Raw genomic sequence first — 23513 nt, 5'->3', positions numbered from 1 at the left:
TTGAGGTTCATGAGAGTGGTGCGTCAGAGCTGAAATGCCTTCTCCTGGGCCTCAGCCTTGGCCTGATCTCAATTTTATTTTTGTATTTGGGTGTCTTCATCTCTACTATTAAAGACCTTAAAGGCTAGGTTAAGGAGGTCTTTTCTGAAGGGTTTGTGGACCTGTGTTTATTTTTTGAAGTTGTGAGTATGTCGAGGGTTGATTGGGATATAAAATGGGTGTTTAGAAGAAGTGCCCCTCTGGGGAGGTGGGGTATAAAGTGATAAATTTCTGTAAGGCCTCAGAAGAGGCAGGAGAGGAAGAGAGCTGGATTTCCTCAGGGCCCCAAGTGATTTCATTAATTTATCATAGTTGACCAACTTATGAGCAGCCTTTCTGAGTCTGGCAATGAGACAGGTGATCATATGGCTATGGAATCAGAGCCCTGGAGAATTAATCTCACAGTCGCATCTCAGGTCAATTTAGGGGACAGTGTCAGTGCCAACTGGGTTTGCAACCATGTCCGGTTTGTGGAGGGTATTGGCATGGACCTGAGCTGTTAGTCAGATGTGCTCCTTCTCCCCTAGGTTTAGAGAGAACAGGATGACATAGCTGTCATGCCATGTCAGGTCATAGGTCTGGGTCAGGTACTCAAATTCCTTGGTAAGCGTGGTCAGGTTAGTGGAAAAAAACCTTAGTCCCTTTTCAGTTTCAGAAAGGTCAGACATAGAGAATGGAAAGTGGACATAGACTATGTCCTCAGTTCCCACGACTGCCTTCAGGGGTAAAATGGGAATAGAAGTGGCTGTTGAGGAAGGTGGTCTTTGGGTGGGCTGAGAGCTAGTGTTAGGTGGGGAAAGTCTGTATTGGAAATTGCATTCTCAGGATTTGGGCTCTCAGGGGCCAAGGTAGAAGGTGGTTGCTGGTTAGGAGGATCTGGGTTTGGGAATCTACTGCAGGTGAGAGAAGGGGTATGTAAGTGGGTGGAGGTCGCTGGTCTATTAGGTCAAAAGTAGATTCGGAATCAGAAGTGTGAGGGGTATGATGTTTTGTGTGAAGGAGAAGAATCTGATAGGTAGAGCAGGACTGACAGGGAGAGGGTTGGGAACAGAGGGTGAAAATGGGAATCTCTGACCATTTTCCATTGTGCTGATAGCAATTACCTAAATGGCAGAATATGTTAAAATCAGGTCACTGAGAATCATTATTTAGTTTATATTGTGGCCATACAGTGTTATAAAAGAAAATGAGGTGCTTGGGCCTGATCTCCCCTGTGAGTCAAAGACGGTCAAGATTTTGAAGGAGACAGCCAGGAGGACTTGTTTTAGGGGACACAGAGGGAATGTTCCCCAAGAGAGGAGAGTAAGCATGACCCATGAGGGGAAGGGTGAGTGACACACCACAAGTCAAAGGTGACTGTTTAGGACAGGCATCCCCACTGCTAAAAAAATCGCCATGAGAAATGAGGGGCGACCCTCTGGATTGGGTGTCCCCATTCCAGAAAGACCTGAGGCCAAATAGCTGAAGAGTCTTCTGGCCTAATGCTAGAACTATTGAGACCAGAGGACTTTCGAGAAGTCATGGAGAGTAAGTGGGCCAAAGACTGGAGATGAAGGAAACTGTGGAATGTCACTCACCTAGAGAAGATTGGCTGGTGTGGGATGGAGGGTCAGCAAAACAGAAGGAGAGGTTCCTGATCTGGCGTCCTCCTTGGCTGGATGGGGAGGGAGGCCTAATTGAGGCAGGCAATCATGTCACCCGAGTATGATTCAGAAGTACCAGTAGCCCAGGTTGAACTGCTGCTGCCTACTGCTCTCTGAGTAGCAAACTTGGGGTGACCCAAGTGGGGGCAATGTCTCCTCTTTTCCATGGAATCCTCCCAGGTTTTGACACCAAATGTTAGGGTTGCCAAAGGAGAAACACACGAGGCCAGAAGTGTTAAAGAATTATAAATTGATTAGGTTATAGGGAGTCCAGATGTGCTGAGCCTCAACATGGCACCAACCCTCAGCTTTGGGGAGTCAGGGGTTTTAAAGGACCCTAGGTGGGTTTTTTTTTTTTTTTTTTTGGCACAGAACTCTCTGGGTCAGTCCAGGTACTGGGAAAATCCAGAGGGGAAAGATAATGGTCTTAGCAAGTGGAATATGGTCTAAGCAAAAGGGAATGTCAGTTATGAAGTGGTCTAAAGGTCAATTCCCAGAGAAAGTGGTATCAATTCAGTTGTTGATCAGAACTTATATTGAAGTGAAAATTGTTAGTAATATGGCAGTTTTCTTTCTTTTTAAGTGATGTGTTTTGCAGTGAGCTTTTACATCCTTGATACTATAAAAATTTGCTACAACAGATATTTTTCTCAATTTCTCTTCTCTCTTGGAGCTATAAATTAGACCTTTTATTGGAACTCCATGTCTTAATATTTAAAATACCATTTGCTTTTCCTTTGGCTGAGAATTTCTTAGCCTACTTCAATATCACTTGTTAACTTAGCTGTGTCTATTTCAATATTCAACCCGTTTGTTAACTTGAATTTTTCCCACAGTGTATCTAATTGGATCTTTCTATTTCCCCTTCTCATTTCAAAAGAGATACTTCTAGGATTAAAGGTTTTAAGACTAGGTCTCAATTTCAGTTACCTGTTGTTTTTTTTTAGGTGAAATTTATTGGTGAGACATTGGTTAATAAAACTATAATGGTTTGAAGTATATAACTCAACAAAACATCTGCATAATGCATCAGGCACTCACCAAAGTCAATTCTCTTTCGGTCCCTATTTGTCCCTTCTTTGTCCACTTCCACTTAACCCACCCCCTCTTTTCCTATATCACCAACTGCTGTCTGTGCCTGTGTCACATTTTTGCTTAATTCATACACCCTTTTCACCCATTTCCCTCCCATCTGACAGCTGTCAGTCTGTTCTATGTATCTATGCTTCTGTTTCTACTTTTTTAAACCATTTTTTGTTGATTGTGATACATGGGGTTGGGGCAAGCAGAATCTCCCTTTGTGGATTCTTATCCAATAAAGTTTAAAGAACAAATTAGTGGACTAAATTACTTTAAATAAAAATGTGGAAGTTTATTAGAAGATTTTTACAGACTCCCCCGGTCAGGGGTCCACAAAGTGGACCCAATGGGGAGGTGTCCCCAAATGGGAAAAGCCTGCTCTTTCTCTAAAATGGGAAAAAATCTAAATCCTGTTCTAATCTCTTTATCTTCAGTTTATATATGCTGGCAGCTCTTTGTCTGAACATGACCCTTTCTAATTGGACCTTTCCTTAATTTATGACCCCTGTGCTTTCCTAATTAGTCATTCTCAATTAGTATCAGTTTTAAAGGTCAAAGCACACCTGGTGCCTCCTCCCCCACTCTCCCCCTTATCTTGCAACATTCCTCTATCCTCTGTGAATATATGACTTCCTCTTGTACTGGTAATATTTCTTTATCCTCTGTGAAAGAATATCTTCCTCTTGTAACATTTCTTTATCCTCTGTGAAAGTAAGATAAGCAGTCTGGTGTCTTGAAGCTGTCTCTTTCCCTTCACATGTGCATTCCTCTCCCATGGACCCCCTTTTCCCTAAAACTACCTGTTCTGTCTCTACAATTCCTTTCAATTAGATTCCACATATAAATGAAACTATGTGGTATTTGCCTTTCTCTTGCTGGCTTTTTTCACTTAGCATAATAATTCCATTATGTGTTGGCTTTCTTAAAGCGTTCTGGAAACTTTTACATATTAATTTACTTAATCCTCTCATTAACTTAATGAACTAAGTATTATTAATCCTCCTTTAAAGATGAATAAACTGAGTCAATGAGTGAGGTAAAAAGTTACTCAAGGCCATGGATCTAGTAAGTTTGGAGCCAGGACACAATCCTATAGAGCCCCCTTTCTTCCCAATGGATTAGCCACACAAGTCTCATGCTCATTGCTTGCTCCTGAAAGTAATTACCCCAATAGCTGCTAGCTTGCCCGAAGTGGATGGCATTGGCACAACCATCCACACAGTTGTTTGCAGTCTTAATTGCCTGTGTAACTTCCTTGTCCCTATGTATACCTAGGTTATGAAAGGGCACCTGGATTGCAGCTGCCTGTCTTCTGTAAATCTTTCAGGTGAGTCACGATTTCTAGAACAAAAACTCGTGTTTTCCAAGTTAGCTTTACATTGGTTAGAAGAAAATCCTACTATTTTGTAAACTTTAAGTATGTAGTATACATGTTGAAGGGGAGAAAAACATTAGTTAGACCTTAGATTTTACTACTTAATTTCTACTATATCTACTTTGACTGTTTGAAATTCACAAATCTTAATCCTGCATCTGAGTGTTGTTGGGCTCATGGGAGAAGAAGGAGGCTTTTTTGTTTTTTAAGTGTAATGCACCCACTGTCCTCAGAAAGCTGTCACCAAACTTACATTGATGGAATTAACCATTTTTGTGCTTCAATAGCAATCTCTTTACATATAATTATGATGCAAAAACAGTTTTATTTGTACACACACCAATGAAGGAAAGCAGTCTTCTGTCAAATGGAGAAGATCAAGATTCTAAGCAGCTGATTTTGGGACCTACTACAGTGGGAAGACTTGCTTTGTTGCCTTCAGCTGTTAGGTCTATTTACCTAACACGTCATTTTTCAATGGGTCTTTCTCCTTCTTGGCCTGATTTTCTAATCTTTTACGACATCTTAGCTGGATTTTCAGGTTGTCTGTGTTTTCCTCCTGTTCATCCAGGAACTTTCCCAAGAAGCATAATAACTACAGAAATAAACAGGGGAAGACCCTTAAGAACCTTGTCTGCAACAGGAAGCAATAAAAAATCTGACCCAAATTGTAGTTCATAGACCCATAGTCCTGAGAGCTTCTCAGAAACACATAATCTCAAGTCCCACTCCAGTACTATTAATCAGAACCTGCATTTTTAAGAAAGGACTAGGCAGTGGATATGCACATAGAAGGTCAAAGAGCACTGATCTAAGACATTCAAGACCTCCAGGTGAGTGCAAATATCCACATTCAATGAGTATGTTAGGGCATCTTTTCAAATTAATTTAAACAAGCTACTACTGCAGTGGTTTTCCATTCTATTTAATTTTAATCACATAGAGCAGTGGTTCTCAACCTTGGCTGCACATTAGAATCACCTGGGAATCTTTTTAAAATCCTGATTTCTGGGCCTCATCCTCCGGAAATTCTGTTTCTTTGTTACGGCGTGGGGCCACAAATAACTAAGGGTTTAGTGAAAACAGGTTAGACATGCAAATTCTGGGACACCACATGAAAGTCATTGAATCAGAAACGCTGGGAGGTGGAGCCTGTCAGGTTGTCTGAGTAAGCCCTCCATTTGCTTCTGGTACCTATTAACACTTAAGCACTCCTTGTCTAGATTTAAAAGCCAGCATCAACAGTCATTTTGTGTAAATATCCAGAACACATTTTTCCTGGGAAATCTTCCACTTCCCAGAAGCAAGCCATAATTCAGAAGTGAAAGATGACATTGCTTTCAGAACCAGTAGCTAACTACTTACATCATATTCTTTGTTGACAGAAGCTGTGGTCTTCAGGTCTAGCAGGAGCTTGGTTAACTGGTCTTCTAATTCCAGAGCACACTCTAAAGCTTTTATGCCAGTTCCCCAGTTACCTATCTCAGGCCTCTGTTGGGGAGAAACAGGGAGGTCACTTCGGCAACAGCTTACTTATATCAGACTTCTTGGATTGCATTATGTCTATGTTGTATATAGCCCAATCATTTCTAAACTTGCTAGTAAATCCTGATGTCTGGATTTCAGCTGCAGACATTGCCTTAAATGGTAGGAGTACAACCTGGGCATCAGGATTTTAAAAGCTCCCCATGTAATTTTAATTTTAATCTAGCACAGCTACATGCACTATTCCATTAGCTTTCAAATTCCATGATGGTGGTTTAATTCCATACTAGTTCTTTTCATAAAGCTGGAGTTAAATGAATCCCTCAGATAAGTAGGCATGTTTCTAGATGTCATGCCACCACTAAGGTTTAGATGAGTTCTATTAAGTGTCCAACCCAGCCAAAGAGTTTATTTCATTACAGTGAAGAGGTAGCCATTTCAAATACCTGGGTGTGCATCTCAATTAAATATCTGAGAGAGCAGTGGTTCTCAACCTTGGCTGCACATTAGAATCACCTGGGGATCTTTGTTTCTTTGTTACTAATGTTGTGGCCTCACCCCATAACAAAGAGACAGAATTTCCGGAGGATGAGGCCCAGAAATCAGGATTTTAAAAAGATCCCCAGGTGATTCTAATGTGCAGCCAAGGTTGAGAACCGCTGTGAAGAGGATGCTAACTGTTCTAGAAGAGGCCATTAGAGGCGTGCTTCTCAATCTGCCTGAGCATTAGAGTCACTTGGGGAGCTTGTTAAATTATAGCTCCTTGGAGCCCATCCCTAGAGAATCTGATTCAGGTTGTCCATGAATTTGCATTTCTGATTATTTCCCAGGTGATGCTGATGCTCTGGTCCAGAGACCATGGTATGTGTGGCTCATTGAGAAAAGCTAAGCAACCATTTAGTGATTGACAATTTACTCAAAGTGATATGAAGAGGCTACAAAGAAGGCAGATGCTTGCACTCAAAGTCAGTTACTATAATAGCGTGTGTATTATGGGTAACCCAAAAAGTTAGGTGGTAACAAATATTTTAGTTCTCTAGACCCAGGAGAGGACCCATTAAAATCATCATGAAAAATTACACAGTCACCTTAAACACTGGAAGGCAGATTGTATTCCCACATTTTCTTAGATATTTTAGGAATTCCTTTCCATTTTCCCTCTTCACATCAGCTTGGTTTTCAAAGAAATCGGCAAACAGAGATTGCACTGAGTCTTCAAGGGAATTATAGGCCTGGGGCAGGGGTGAGAATAGGGAGAAACTGGAGGTGAGACAAGCTGATTTTGAAGGCTGGAAATCTGACACATACTCACTTAGCTGTCTCTGTAGTTGTCCCAAAGAGACCTTCATTCAGGCTGAGGTCTTTGGTTTGCCCTTTGACTTCCGAAAGGCCCCAGTTGTCTTTCAAACCCAGGCTGCCTCAAAGAAAAACCACCCAGATTTTAACATGCTGGGGTCTAATCTTTGGCTATAATGGCCTCTTTAATGATCAGATTTGTGAACCCCATATGCTAGTTACTTATATTCAGTAACACTGTAAACACAGGAAATTTCCAGTAAAAATTAAATGACATTATAATGTCAATCTTTTTCACCTATCCTAACACATCAACATTAACTCTAAAATAGAATATGAGTGAAAATATTCAGTCTACCACCGGTGATACCCATAGTTTTGGCAACCCACTGGAATGAACTGTGATTCTCCCTATCATAGCCCATAGTTTGCAATCACAGCTCTAAATTATTAGGACATAAAGCAGCAAAATCCAAGCCACTATATTGCTGTTTCATCTATCATCACACCATAACCACCATTATTAAGAAGACACAGGATATATCAGATCTGAAAACTCCCTCCCACTGACTCAAACATGGATACTAACCATAAATAAATAAGCATCACTGATGTGCAGCTTAAAAGACGCTAATTTATTAACAGCAACACTACACTCTTCACAGAGCGGTTTTTTTCCTTCCATCTCAGCTTTAGAGAAAACCAGGCATAAAAAGTACTGAGCTACACAGCAACCTAATGGACTTCTTAAATACTAGTAGGCAGATAGCCACTTTCATGCAGCTGAAAACTAGATCAAATTTGACCCAGCTGTGATTAACAGCTACTCATTTGCGAATGAGGACACTGTTTCTGCACCAGAGAACCAATCTCATCAGAGAAAAGGGTGTATATGGGGGAAGGTGGAAATTAATTTTCCTTAATATACAGGCCATTGTAGAGCACTCTCTCTCATGTTTTTTTTTTTTTCTATGATTTGAGAGGGCCGATCTACTTCCTGAATAGAAAAGTGATAACAGAGTAGATATATTAGCTTTAATGAAGTCTTTTCTTTAAAAACAATTTATGACACATCATGCTAGGTCAGCCGTGGGCAAACTACGGCCCGAGGGCCGGATCCGGCCCGTTTGAAATGAATAAAACTAAAAAAAAAAAAAGACCGTACCCTTTTATGTAATGATGTTTCCTTTGAATTTATATTAGTTCACACAAACACTCCATCCATGCTTTTGTTCTGTCCCTCCGGTCCAGTTTAAGAACCCATTCTGGCCCTCGAGTCAAAAAGTTTGCCCACCCCTGTAGGTCCTTTGGGGAGTCTAAAAAGACTCACTAAAATGCATTATTTGTCTATAAGGGACATAGCCCCCACCCATAAGGCTACAATGCACATAATTGATCTGAAGACAGGTCATGATGGTGGTTCTGAAGTGGCAAAATATATATATATATGTCTGAGGGGATTCCGGCAGATTTCACTGATAAATCGGCAGTTGAAACTGGCCTTGGAAGGTGGGTAAGAATGTAGGGAAAGAGAAATGGAAGAAGGGCGTTCCACCTGGAGAACTGGCACACACAGGCTGTAGGGATTAGACACAGTAATGGTTTCTCATCACTGCAGTAAGACTGCTGAATTTGGGAAGCTTTTGGCTCCTTCCTCAAATGGCCTCCCAGAAGTTCTGACCTGCCTCAACATTTACCACTTCATTAACCTCCTTTTAGGGTAGAGATTGTTTTACTTATCTTGGTAGTCCTATTGCTCATAATAAAATAATTTGTAAATAATAGGTGTGAACTCAAAACTTATTACATAAAAGTATAGCTTTCATGTGCAGCAATGTGATTTCCCATGGTCTGGTGGATTCTTAGATCTAGCCTAAGCCATGTCTGGTGGAAGTGACATAAAAGTGGCAGGTCACCAAGTCGATCTCTAGGAGGCAGTGAGGAGCCTGGGAGTTTCCTGAGGGACAGCTATCCTGAGAGAAGGAGCCATGATTCTAACTTTGGCAAGTCGAAAGAATAAATAACATCATCAAAGGGAAGACGTCATTACAAAAAGTCGCAGTATTTGTCACTTTTATTTCGTGACCCAACCCTGCCCTTGTCCCTAATTGAATTCATACCTTAGTCCCAGAAAGCACTTTAAGCAGATGCTTCTCAAACTGCATTTTAAATATAATTCACCTGGGGTTAAGCTGTATATGCTGATTCATGGAGTCTGATTCCGAGTTTCTAACAATTCTGCCAAATGTTGCTGGTCCAGGGACCAATGAACTGCTTGGCATGCCAGACCTCCCAGGACCTCCATGGCAGTACCCTGGGGGAGGCAGCAGTACCAGGTCACTGGGCAATATCCAGTTGACTAGTTAACTGGTTTTGATTATATGTGTAGAACATCACCTGAACTCCCAAACAAATTTGAGGAAACTTTTCAGGAGATTGGGGTCCTATGTGAGCAGGTAGAGACAAATACCAATAAAATCTGGATTTTTGCTTACTGTTAATGTGCCTCCATCTAAAGGATGGTAAATCTAAAATATAAAAATTTTATTTACTGGAAGATACGTGAGTTTGGATATTTCTGGATAGATTGTCCTAAGATCTTAAGATAAAACCTTTTCATGTAAACATTCCATGATTCTACCATTCCATTTGGGCCAAAACACAGAACTAGATACATATGAAGAAAATGTTCTTCTTCTTATTTTAAAATATAGTTTTATTGGTTTCAGAGAGGAAGGAAGAGGGAGAGACATCAATGATGAGAGAGAATCATTGACCGGCTGCCTCCTGCACACCCCCTACTGGGGGTCGAGCCTGCAACCCTGGCATGTACCCTTGACTGGAATAGAACACGGGACCCTTTAGGCCACGCTCTATCCACTGAGCCAAACCAGCTAGGGAGAAAAATGTTATTGAGGGTTAAGTATTATTGAGGAATATTTTTATCTAGTAATTTAAATACAACCTCACAATATACAGACTAATGGAGAGGAAAGAAACACATCAGTAACGTCAATAACATTTGTGTTAGTATGGTAGCTTTACAGGTGATTTTCTCTATTTTCATATATTTTGAACTTTTATAATTACATTATATTTTCATTTTGATAAAGCAGCCTAACAGCTACCTGTCTAGAGAATTAGCACAATGGAAGCTCCAAATACATTCATATTTATAAACATATAGTTTTTTCTTATTACAATGTAATGCTAGATCATTGTAAACTATTCCAAAATTACAGAAATATGTAATGTAGAAAGTGAGAGCCCATGGGTAGCACTGTAGTTCCAATATATATTTCAAATGTAATTTGATTCATGATACCACTATTAAATTTTGGTAACCTGATGAGTTGACTTCTGATGAGAAACGATAGAGGCGAAATAACAACAGACATCACAGAAATACAAATGATTGTTAAACAATACTACGAACAACTCTACTCCAACAAACTAGATAACCTGGAGGAAATGGACAAATTCCTAGAAAAATACAACATTCCAAAACTCAATCAGGAAGAATCTAAAAACCTCAATAGGCCAATAACTATGGAAGAAATTGAAGCAGTCATCAAAAAGCTTCCAGCAAACAAAAGCACAGGACCAGACGGCTTCACAGGGGAGTTTTACCAAACATTCAAGGAAGAACTAAAACCTATCCTCCTCAGACTACTAGAAAAAATTCAAGAGGAAGGAACACTTTCAAGCTCATTCTATGAAGCCAGCATCACCCTAATACCAAAACCAGGTAAAGACAACACAATGAAAGAGAATTACAGGCCAATATCCCTCATGAACATAGATGCCAAAATCCTCAACAAAATCTTAGCAAATCGGATCCAGCAGTACATCAGAAAGATCATACACCATGACCAAGTAGGATTTATCCCAGGGATGCAAGGATGGTACAACATCCATAAATCAATAAACGTGATACACCACATACACAAATTGAAAGAAAAAAACCACATGGTCATATCAATTGATGCAGAAAAAGCATTTGACAAAATCCAACACCCATTTTTGATAAAAACTCTCAGCAAGGTGGGAATAGAAGGAGCATACCTCAACATAATAAAAGCCATATATGACAAACCCACAGCCAACATCATACTCAATGGACAAAAACTAACACCATTTCCCCTAAGAACAGGAACAAGACAGGGATGCCCACTCTCACCACTCCTGTTCAACATAGTCCTGGAAGTATTAGCCATTGCAATTAGACAAGAAGAAGTAAAAGGCATCCAAATTGGAAAAGAGGAAGTAAAACTATCCTTATTTGCAGACGACATGATATTATACATACAAAACCCTAGAGACTCCATCAAAAAACTACTAGACTTAATACATGAATTTGGCAATGTAGCAGGATACAAAATTAACCCCAAGAAATCTGAGGCATTTCTATACACCAATAGTGAACTTTCAAAAAGAGAGATTAGAAAAACAATCCCATTTACCATCGCACCAAAAAAATTAAGCTACCTAGGAATAAACTTAACTAAAGAGGTAAAAGACCTCTACTCAGAAAACTACAGGACGTTGAAAAAAGAGATAGAGGATGACATAAACAGATGGAAGAACATACCGTGTTCATGGATTGGTAGAATCAACATCATTAAAATGTCCATACTACCCAAAGCAATCTATAAATTCAACGCACTTCCCATTAAAATACCAATGGCTTACTTCACAGATCTAGAACGAACTCTCCAAAAATTCATCTGGAATAAAAAAAGACCCCAAATAGCTGCAGCGATCCTGAGAAAGAACAAAGTAGGTGGGATCTCAATACCAGATATCAAGCTGTATTACAAAGCCACTGTTCTCAAAACTGCCTGGTACTGGCACAAGAACAGACATATAGATCAATGGAATAAAATAGAGAGCCCAGAAATCGGCCCGAACCAATATGCTCAATTAATATTTGACAAAGGAGGCAAGAACATACAATGGAGCCAAGATAGTCTCTTCAATAAATGGTGTTGGGAAAATTGGACAGATATATGCAAGAAAATGAAACTAGACCACCAACTTACTCCATACACAAGAATAAACTCAAAATGGATAAAGGACTTAAATGTACGACGGGAAACCATAAAAATTCTAGAAGAATCCAAAGGCAACAAAATCTCAGACATATGCCGAAGCAATTTCTTCACTGATACAGCTCCTAGGGCAGTTGAAACTAAAGAGAAAATGAACAAATGGGACTACATCAAAATAAAAAGCTTCTGCATAGCAAAAGAAACCATCAACAACACAACAAGAAAACCCACTGCGTGGGAAAACATATTTGCCAACGTCATATCTGATAAGGGCCTAATCTCCAAAATTTATAGGGAACTCATACAACTTAACAAAAGGAAGATAAACAATCCAATCAAAAAATGGGCAAAGGATCTAAATAGACACATTTCAAAAGAGGACAGTCAGAAAGCCAAGAGACATATGAAAACAGGCTCAAAGTCACTAATCATCCGAGAGATGCAAATCAAAACAACAATGAGGTACCATGTCACACCTGTCAGAATGGCTATCATCAACAAATCAACAAACGACAAGTGCTGGAGAGGATGTGGAGAAAAAGGAACACTTGTGCACTGCTGGTGGGAATGCAGACTGGTGCAGCCACTATGGAAGACAGTATGGAGTTTCCTCAAAAAACTAAAAATGGAACTCCCATTTGACCCTGTGATCCCACTCCTAGGAATATATCCCAAGAAACCAGAAACACCAATCAGAAAGGATATGTGCACCCATATGTTCATAGCAGCACAATTCACCATAGCTAAGATCTGGAAACAGCCTAAGTGCCCATCAGTAGATGAATGGATTAGAAAACTGTGGTACATCTACACGATGGAATACTATGCTGCTGTAAAAAAGAAGGAACTCTTACCATTTGCAACATCATGGATGGAACTGGAGAGCATTATGCTAAGTGAAATAAGCCAGTCAATGAAGGAAAAATACCACATGATCTCACTCATTCATGGATAATAAAGACCATTATAAACTTTTGAACAATAATAGATACAGAGGCAGAGCTGCCTCAAACTGATTGTCAAACTGCAGCGGGAAGGCCAGGGAGGGTTGGGGGGCAGGAGGGAGGGGGGTAAGAGATCAACTGAAGGACCTGTATGCATGCATATAAGCATAACCAATGGACATAAGACACTGGAGGGGGTAGGGGAGGCCAGGGGATTGTCAAGGGTGGGGGGGGGCGGGGGAAAGGACACATATGTAATACCCTTTGTAATACTTTAAGCAATAAAAAAAAAATAAAAATAAAAAGATAAAAAGAAAGGAGAGGTATGGAATTCTGTAGGTCAAAGCCTGGAACAGTAAGACTGGTCCTTCAGGGATGTGGTTCTTGAGGGAAGGAAGAAAGAATAGCTTTCCTGAAACCACAGCACAGAAGAGATTCTGGAAAGGAGTAAGTCAAACGGGCTTTCAAATTCCAATGTAGGATGAGTGGTGAATGTCTCTCCTCTTCCCCTACCAAATTGTCAATAAACCGCACATTGATCACTAAAAAAAAAAAAAAAAAAAAAAAAAAAAAAAAAAAAAAAAAAAAAATTATGGGACATGCTCAGGCTGATTTATAGATCTCCTCACCTGGGATGTACTGGAAAAACAAACACATCTTTTTAAAGAATTATATAATTCTGAACTTTCTGTCCTTACAGTGTTACTTGATCTTGTCATTTCTCTAATGATTAAGGAAGAGAGAAGGGGCCCTCTTCTGGACTTAATTCTAAACAAGAAATTATTATCTTTAAAATAAAATATCTTTAGGTGAGTACTTTTATTCCCTTTATTGTGTTCTCTGTGCACCTATATTCCTCATTAGTTTGTAAATTTTGTGAGGAATGGGCCTAAGTCTTAGTCATCTTTGTATGTTCCTGAGCATTTATTATAAATGCTCAAAGAAAGCACCCAGTAAATTATATTGACTGAACAATTTGAAAGAAAAAGAAACCTAAATGTTGAAAGTTGTTGATTGTCAAGGAAGAAAAAATGTGCAGAGCCAGATGAATACTTTGCATGTTAGAAAAGCAGATTTTACATTTCCAAAAATCATGGAGATGGAGAAAGCCAGGAATTCCATGTCATGAGTCTTTAAAAGAAAAAATAACATTTAACACAACCCAGGGCAGTGAGTAGGTTCTTAAATGTTACAGAATAAAGTGTGAAGGAAGTAATTGGTCAAAATAGAAAACTGGTAAGTTTTAAAAACTAAGTTCACAAATATGGTAATTCTGGTGACAAAAAGAGAGATGGCAGCTACAGAAACCCCAGTGTCTACACACACATCCTGCAGCGCCTACTTCCAGGCTCAGTGCAGCTTTCCTTTCCTCTGAAGCATGTTTCCTGACTTCTTTTTTGTTTGTTTGTTTGTTTGTTTTGTTTGTTTGTTTGTTTTCTGACTTTTAAGTCTGGGTTTGGTATTCCCTCCTTTGTGCTCCATGGTTATAGAAATTCTTCCCACACCTTTGTAACCGCTTGCTTATCTGTGCCTTCTCTCCTAGTTCGTGAGCTCCTTGAAGGCACTTGTGTTGTGCTGTGGAGTTGCCATCATCTAGTATAGAAGAGAAAGTAGCAGGTCATCAATAGATATCCATTCATTATGAAGGAATAAGTAAATGGTCAAATATTTAAAGGACAAACAAAAAATACGGAAGGCAAATACATGATGAGACTAGAAATGTAAAATGAATTATCAGGAAACATGAAATTTCATGTGTGTTGGGGTTATTTATAATAGCCAATACACGGAAATAACTTAAGTGTCTGTCAGCAGATGAATGGATAAAGCAATTGTGTATATATACATACACACACAGTACAATATTATTCAGCCATAAAAACAAATAAAACGTTGCCATTTGGTACAACATGGATGGGCCTCAAGGGCGTTATGCTAAGTGAAATAAGGCCAACAAAGAAGGACAAATATTGTATGCTCATTCTTATATATGGAATCTAAAAAACAAAACAACAACAAAAACAAGCTCATAAATAAAGAGAACAGATTGGAGGTTGCCAGAGGGCAGGAACTAAGGGAGGTATGGAGGGGACAAATGGGTAAAGGGAGTCAAAAGATAAAAATAAATGAATAAAGAAATTTTTCTGGAAACACAAAGGATAATTTTAAAGTAAAAATAACCTGATTTCAAGACCCACTTTAAAATGGGAAGAAGAGTGAAAATACAAATCTGGGGTCTGGCCCTAGGGTTTCCTAGTGGTGTATATTCTTGTCTTTTAGGTTTCTCTCTATCGTCTCACTCCTTATGGCACAAAATGAAATTAAAACATGCTGAAGTCTCCCAGCTGGAACAAAAAGATTAATCTTATAACTGCCCACCATGAGCTATTGTTGTTCTATATATTTTGTCAATTTCAATGTAGTTGCCATCTCATCCGGTTTTCTGAAGGTAGTCAGTGACTTGTTTCAAAGGTAGCCAGTGATTTCTCAATTTCCAGAGTCCAGTAGTCAGCACTTAGGTTTTCTGATCAGAGAGTGCAACTCTGTATCCACTGACCACACTGTCCTCCATGATACTCTCTTCCCACACTGCTTCTGTGGCATTGCACCAAAAGTCCTAACACTTCTTGTTTCCCTTGTCCCTAAATATCTCAGGTGCTCTGTCTTCTGAGTTTGAGCCCATCCTTTTGTTCTAAATGTTCTTCTGGGAACTTTTCATCATTCCATTTCATCATTCCACCTCACAAATCTACCCTTTCAGCCCTCATCCCTGTCTGGACCCACATTTTGATTTATACAGTGCACCAGTATCTTTAGTTCAAATGTGCTTTTTCCTCCTTCTGCATTCATTCAATCTTATCACTTCTAGAAGCAGGTCCTGGTCCTAGCTAAACAGTTAGACATGGGAGGAAACATACTCTAAATAGATACAGAAGACAAAGGGAACTGATTCTTGACTCCTGCGTTTGTAAAGAGGTTGATATGGGTTTAAGTTAAAAGGTTTTAAATATGTGTTTTCCAAAAAGAGTATATGAATTCTCTGTGACATGAGCGAAAGCAGCGTTCACCTCTTCTGCTAATGCGACTGGTTGCCAACCACATGAAATCATCATGGATGCAGGTATGCAAGAGCAATGTTAAATGTCCTTTCTGTTGCTGCCGGATGAGGACTGCTCTCAACAGTAGCCCAATGACCATTGTTCCTTGATTGCTTAACAGAGGGGCACCTGCATGTATTCCAATATCTTATTCCCAACATTTTCCTAAATGACCCCTTCTTTTCAATTGATCCATGACATTCTTAGGACTCCTGGAACGGATGTTGAGAGCATTGCATAGGAAGGGGGTGGGTGGCCAGGAAGCTCCTGTATCCAAATGGTCAACTAGAGAGATTTTGGCTGTTTGGTGGAAAAATTCTTTTAATAACTATCTGAATCAAATTGATTATCTCTTGCCCCCCCCCCCATATTTCTAGTTCTTCTTTCTGAATTACAGATTTCTTTTCATCTAAAATCCACAGGCTCAATACTCTTGAATGATCTTCAAAAATTGCTCTCTCTAGTGGGCATTTATGAAATTATCTGCTTACTATATTTCACCTTTTTTTTTCTTAGAAATAACATTCCATGCTCATTACCCACCCTCCCTAACACTAAGTATGGTGGGATGTTCCCATGTTCTAACGTGATCCCATTCATCTCCTAACTCTGGTCATTGTTGATTGGCTCTAGGCCATGTTCAATTACAGTATTAGGAAGAATTGAGTTGCAAGTAAAAGAAAACCTGATGATTAAGAGTACCTTAATTTACTTTTTCCCCAAAGAACAGAAACTCCAAAGGTAGGCAGCCCAGGGCTGGTGCATTTACTCAAGGATGTCATTAGGACTCAGACTTGTCTATCTTATGGCTCCACAAACTTTTTCATGGGACTTTCATTATCTTGATACAAATGATGGCTGGAACTCCATATTTAACAGCATATTGCTGTAGGGAGGAATTATTTGGGAGGCTAAAGGCAAAGAAAGTAAAGACTAAATAGAGATATTATGATTCTCTTTTATAAAATGATTCTAGGATATTTGAGTGTAATATAAACTTCTATGAAAAACTAATTTTAAAATTATTTCAGTTAGACTCCATTGAGAGCACTTGGAATTTTAGCTGAGTCCCACCTTCCTGCTTTACTGAGCCTTGCCCTGGCTGGTCCAGTCCTCTGTCTCTTATTGATGAGCTGGCCAAGTATAATGAATGACACTGCTAGTTTATGGAACTATTGCAACTGAGAGATCAGGAACATTTGTCAGCAAAGCAGGAGACTCTAAGGCAGTGGTTCTCAAACTTCCTAATGCTGCAACCCTTTAATACAGTTCCTCATGTTGTGGTGACCCCCAACCATAAAATCATTTTCGTTGCTACTTCATAACTGTGATTTTGCTACTGTTATGAATTGTAATGTATTTTCATTGTTACAAATTGAACATAATTAAAGCATAGTGATTAATCACAAAAACAATATGTAATTATATATGTGTTTTCCAATGGTCTTAAGCGACCCCTGTGAAAGGGTCGTTTGACCCACAGGTTGAGAACCGCTGCTCTAAGGGAACAGACTGGGAGATCCTCCTGCCTGACAGGTGTGTCCACCCCAAGGAGGCCTGGCACCAATAAGGGAAAGACGCTGAGCCAGCCTGCTATGCCACAGGAGGAACACCCACTGGAGCCACACACACCCACTTTCTCAGGACCAGACCGGCCAAACAGCTTTCTCCTTGTTTACCTAAGGTACCCTTTCTCTTCTCCCAAATCTCCCAGGGGGACTCAGTATTCTGCTTATTCAGTGTTGGATTCAAATCAGTCTCTGAACTCCCAGCAGCCTCTGTCTGCCGCTCCATTCTCCACAGGGTAGGCAGGCAGCCCTCTCCTTCACAAACGCCCCACCCCTCACTTCTCAGCTAGGGGAGCAGTCAAGATTGAGACATTGCCTTTCTGTAGGCCCTGAAGGTAGTCATCAGGGCTGGTGGTGTCCCAACACATGATGAAGAAAATGAAAGCACTAGAAAAAAGGAGGAGTACTCCATCTCTTACTAGAGATAAAGTCCTACAAAAATGGCCTAATACCAAGGAGATGACTCCTGCTAGTCTGAACACATGTGCATTTCATTCATGTGATCCATTAAGACTCTGATATTTGATGGCCAGGTAGAACTCAAAAGAGGCTGGCAGAGGTGGGGGTGGCATCATTTCCTGTTCAATTAACTATTTGCTATGGTGAAAATAAAATATAACTATGACTTTAAGATAAAAAATATAATTAACTGAAGTGTGGACAGCAAGCTGTGTGGGTAAAGTGGGAGAAGGCAGTACTAATGCAATGAGATCATTTGTCCTGGGCTGGCCCACAGGGAACTTTGTGGCCACTTTCAGTTCACTGAACAGAAGGACAAATGGCTCTTTCCTTCAAAAATACATCAATATGCCGAGACCGGTTTGGCTCAGTGGATGGAGCGTCGGCCTGCGGACTGAGGGGTCCCGGGTTCGATTCAGGTCAGGGGCACGTACGTTGGTTGCGGGCACATCCCCAGTAGGAGATGTGCAGGAGGCAGCTGGTCGATGTTTCTCTCTCATCGATGTTTCTAACTCTCTATCCCTCTCCCTTCCTCTCTGTAAAATATCAATAAAATATATTTTTTTAAAAAACATCAATATAGAGGAGAAGGACTATCCAAAAAGCAAGCCCCTCAAAATCTTCACCAAGGACATTGGGAATAGCACCTATTCTAATACTATAACAATAAGGAATTGAGATACAGCAAATGAAGTTACCAACACATCCCTACCAAAGCTCAGGATAACTGGCTCTGAGAGAGGTGACCAGTTATGGGTCACTTCTGGCAAAGAAGAGACACCATGTCCACTTATTGGGCATGAATGTCCCTATGGAATTAAAGTGAGCCATCTTTGAGACTCTGCCCTCTTCACACAGGGATCAGAGAACTCCACCAGACCTTCCAGCCACCAAGAGCCCTTCCTCATGGAACAGCTGCCCCAGCAGGTGCAGGGCCAGTTCACCCTGCAGCCCAGCCTCCCGGTGGGGCCACGCAGCTGATGATTCAGATCGGAAGACATTTAAAAGGAGATCTATCATAAATTGGGCCTTTGGGTGGGGTTCTGGCACTCATCTGGAAAACTTGCCCATGTCACCAACCTCTTCTATGCCAGGACATCTCTTTGCAGTGACTGTGCCAAGTATCTGTGAGGATGACAATCATCCCAAACTTGTCTCACATAAGCTTTTTTTCTTAATCTAAAAGGACCCCTTGCAAAAGGCCTCTTCACACAATCATTCAAGGTGAAATCTCCTAGAGAGTTGAAAGAGAAACTGAATTCCAGAGTTGAGGTCCATCTGGACTGTGAGCCTGTTTTTGTGTTAGCATCTGTTTTAAAGGTTTTTCTATAAAATATTCCCGGAAGTATTTTTTCATCAGATTCCATCATCACTGGGTCTATGTAATGGATCAAGGAAATGATGCAGAGAAAATAAGTATAATTCAAAGGTTATTAGACCAGTTTCCAAGAGCCAATATTGTTCTTCTAAGGCAGTGATGGCGAACCTTTTGAGCTCGGCATGTCAGCATTTTGAAAAACCCTAACTTAACTCTGGTGCCGTGGCACATATAGAAATTTTTTGATATTTGCAACCATAGTAAAACAAAGACTTATATTTTTGATATTTATTTTATATATTTAAATGCCATTTAACAAAGAAAAATCAGCCAAAAAATGAGTTCACATGTCACCTCTGACATGCGTGTCATAGATTCGCCATCACTGTCCTAAGGTAACCTTTCGAGGTGCTACACAACATTAAGCAACACTGCTCACCCAGTCAGATGACTGCATTTAATTTAGAAGTGTGTATAGCTCCAAGAATTCTTTGGCCTCCTACTTCCTCCAGCCCAGAACTGAAAAACAATTTATAAAAATGGTTACTCTGCTTATTCAATTTCTGATTGAAATTGTGGTCGAATACTTGGAGCAGAAATCACTTCCCTCTTTGGAGAAGTTTCAGTGAGATGTGATACTAGAGAGAATGCCTCCAATATCTCTTGCTTACAAATGACTGACTTCCCTTTCTGACAGCTTGGAAAATGGGCTGAATGTGGATGTTGATGTTCCATGCAGTGACTTGGTAAAGAACCTTGGTCAGGGGAGCAGAATCATAGACTCCGTCTTAACCATTAGTGATGATGACCTTAAAGAGCCTGAGGTGGATGGTCTTTTAACTTTGACTTAGAAAGCTCTAAACATGAAGACATTCAAGTGGAATGGCCTCTTGAATCCAAGAAGTGATTGTTGCAATACTGCACAGAGAGGCCACACTACAGAAACATGCAGAGGCCCCATCAGTCATGACCTCACCCAGCTGTCTGACCACAGCTGCAGCAACAAGCTCAAGGCAACACCTGCATTGCTCGAAGCCCGCATCAACTACCTAGATTCAATGCTTTGCTGTCTCATGCAGTTTTACCAGAAAAAAAGCTAGGGAAGTCCAGTCATGATGTAATTCTCTCCTAGGGAAGTCCAGTCATGATGTAATTCTCTCCTAGGGAAGTCCAGTCATGATGTAATTCTCTCTCTCAAAACAAAAAAAACATGAACATTTGAAGCAGAATCAACCCCTACAGGAAGAGGGTAAGATGTATCTTAAACAGAGTTTAGTCACAGGCCCTAATATCAAGAAATATCTCACTAATAAAAATGCTAAGATGAAAAGCTTGTTTGGTAATAAAGGAACTCATGTGAAACTTCTCCCTGAATGGAAGACAGAGGTCCTTTCTGTGGCATTTTGCAGTCACATGTCCTCACATGATCATCCCAGGAACTAGCTCTTTGACTCAGATAGACCAGGACACGCCCTTCCACACACAAATGAAGTCCTCAAGAGTTTAAAGAGGCAATAGCACTGCTCAGAGACCAACACTGATGGCCAGCCCTGCAAACTGATGTATCTCAGAAGGATATTCTTAAAAAAACAAAACTAAGTACTGGACTGGTCACTTGCATGGGAAGGATGATCATCTAAAACAGCACAGGTCTTTGCAAATGGAAGGGCAAAATCTTAGTAATCAGAGTTCAGTCATGGGGATTGAGGTGGGCAAGAGTAGTACCACAAAGCAGTACTATGATTTTACCCTCCAGATAAACATATACTTTCCCATCTGGCTCATCAGTGAGCTTCCAAAACTGCTTCTTCTCAGATTGCTGAACATTCTGTGTTTACACCCATTAAAACTTCCTCTCCAATAGATTATACTTTTCAACCCATAGCAAGGAGGGAAAACTTTATTTTGACTTTGCAGTTCCAGTCTCATTTCTGGAATGCTTGCTATCTCCTCTAGGCAGACCAGCAGCTGCCTGGCTTTTACAAAAAAAAAAAAATGACCCTGTAGAGTGTCATCCACAAATGCATTCTGTAACTCTTCACCCCAGCACATGGTTGAGAAATGGTTTGGCCAATTTGAAAAACTGGTACCACAAAAAGTAACAATGGCCTACAGATCAGAGGAAAAGAACATAGCTTCCCTAAAAGAACCCATGGAGCCACCTCCCCTTGGTTCTGGTATTCCAGAAGCCAACTCCCTGCAAGAGAAACAGAAAGACGTGCTCCTGAGGGCAACTGAAGGACTTGGAGCTGTGTAGACAGCCTGCAGTAGAGCTCTTATCCCAGCCAATACGCAGAGAAACACAGTAGCTCTCCATTCAGCCTAGTGTAAGACAACCTCAGCTTTATATGAAGTTACATGATAAAGGAATGAGTAGCAGGCAGTCCTCTCCTGCTACTCCATATTGTTTGAGATCCTCACACAGATTTTTGATTGTTGAAGATGTGTCTAGCTCAGAGTCATGGCCTACAGTGGTTAGTGAGGTTGGAAACAAACATTCAACCAAAGACATTTTACCACAAGAATCTGATGTCTAGAGCAGTGATGGCGAACCTATGACATGCATGTCAGAGGTGACACGTGAACTCAAATTTTTGGTTGATTTTTCTTTGTTAAATGGCATTTAAATATATAAAATATTTAAATATATAAAATATTTCATATTTTATATAAAATCTTTGTTTTACTATGGTTGCAAATATCAAAAAATTTCTATATGTGCCGCGACACCAGAGTTAAGTTAGGGTTTTTCAAAATGCTGGCACGCCGAGCTCAAAAGGTTCACCATCACTGGTCTAGAGGAACATAAATTGGGCTAATAAATGACATTAAGGTAATAATTATGACTTTTTAAAAAATGAAACACCTGAAGATCCCAACATGGCGGCTAGCAGGCTGGCAGTGAGGGAGAATATGTGAGTATGTAAAGGAGTGAGAGGGGCGTGTGTGGACATCGGTGGTGTGTGTGGGGGTGAGTGAGGGATGGTGAGATCTCACAGGAGTCTCAGGGACTAGCAGAAAGGGCTCGCCTGGACACACAGCCCCTGCGACTGCAGGGGGCACTCCCAGACCCATGAGGCTTGAGCCCAGAGCCCATGCCATTTTGAAGGGGGGAGCAACAGAGGCCAGTAGTGCAGCAACACCAGCACCCAGACTGCCCCCAGACACCACCCGGCACCCACGCAGTGAGCTACTCGCCTGTCACCCCTGCAGTGAGTGGCGATCTACCTCACTGGCAGCTCCCAGTAGGGACTGTAGGACAGAGAGACCTTCCACATTATGCCTCTCTGCCTGCACGCCCAGACCTGCATTTCAGGGTCCCAAGCACGCTAGTGTCCAGTCCCAGTGTCAGCACCCCACACGCCAGCACCCCATGTACTAGAACCTGGCGCGCCTGTTCACTGCACATGGAACCAGAGCTTCAGGGACCCTGCATGCTCAGACCCAGTGCTCCTCTTAGCCTTACACCTGGCCTAGCACTTCAGTAACCTGTGTGCACCTGGTGACTGGGCACTCAGACTCGGTGCTTCAGGGAGTTCCATGTGCCAGTGCCCAGTCTCTGCACCACCACCCTACACACCTGGTCACAGCATGCTTGGTCCCCATGCCTGGAACTGGTGCCTCAGAGACCCTGTGCACCCAAACCCAGTGGGCCCTGTCAGCACACACCCGGACCCAGTGATTCAGGACCCCCATGCACCAGGACCTGGTTCACCAAGACACTGCACATATGGTCCTCGTGCCTGGAACTGGTGCTTCGAGGACCATGCGTGCCTGGCCCCAGCGTGCCCATGGCACCGGGAATCAGTGCTTCAGGGATTCTGCGGGAGTCGCACACCAGAAGAAATGAGCACATGCCCCTGCTGATCCCAAGCACTGTATTGTACAACTGAGGAAACAGATCCATAGGTGAAAGGAATACAACTCAGAGCAGAGACAAAGGCGTAAGATTTAAGGCAAACCCAGACTCTCGGCTAAAGAGTCCTGGACCATTGGATCACTAAGGGCTTCAAGTTCTCAGGCCTCAAGCAGGTTGCCCAGGGCTAGAAAGTGACAGCAACTCACATTACAAAGAAACCAATACTAAGAGACTGCAAAAATGGGGAGACAAAGAAGGAAATAAAAGGAGGAATAACCAGAAAAGGAACTAAATGTTA

At 41.0% G+C, this 23513-nt stretch overlaps 1 protein-coding gene and 1 pseudogene across 1 annotated transcript; one reads left to right on the top strand and one right to left on the bottom strand.

Annotated features, from left to right (window-relative positions):
* Positions 1–542: 542 nt before the first annotated feature.
* On the bottom strand, positions 543–17805 carry LOC139002606 (ferritin, heavy subunit-like). Its single transcript, XM_070403766.1, has 6 exons — positions 17691–17805; positions 7508–7608; positions 6711–6854; positions 5503–5628; positions 4597–4732; positions 543–751 (listed from the first exon to the last, which is right to left on the bottom strand). Exons 1-6 carry the CDS (start codon positions 17803–17805, stop codon positions 543–545), a joined length of 831 nt encoding a protein of 276 aa, XP_070259867.1.
* A 152-nt stretch (positions 17806–17957) lies between these two features.
* Positions 17958–21893, top strand: LOC139002605 (rho GTPase-activating protein 20-like; annotated as a pseudogene).
* Positions 21894–23513: the final 1620 nt, after the last annotated feature.

This window comes from Myotis yumanensis, unplaced genomic scaffold (genome assembly GCF_028538775.1).
Source record: "Myotis yumanensis isolate MYYU_CA2020_CCGP unplaced genomic scaffold, mMyoYum1.0.hap1 SCAF_2, whole genome shotgun sequence".
In the NCBI taxonomy this organism is placed as follows: domain Eukaryota; kingdom Metazoa; phylum Chordata; class Mammalia; order Chiroptera; family Vespertilionidae; genus Myotis; species Myotis yumanensis.
The sequence above is the reverse complement of the archived record's forward strand: the minus strand, read 5'-3'. Positions and strand labels throughout refer to the sequence as shown.

Coding starts and splice junctions, on each gene's coding strand:
- LOC139002606 (XM_070403766.1), bottom strand. CDS start 17,805: ATGGAGCGGCAGACAGAGGCTGCTGGGAGTTCAGAGACTGATTTGAAT. Junction 4,733..5,502: donor CTGTCAACAAAGAATATGAT/GTAAGTAGTTAG, acceptor TTATTTCTGTAG/TTATTATGCTTCTTGGGAAA. Junction 752..4,596: donor ATTGAAAAATGACGTGTTAG/GTAAATAGACCT, acceptor CCCTGAAGGCAG/TCGTGGGAACTGAGGACATA.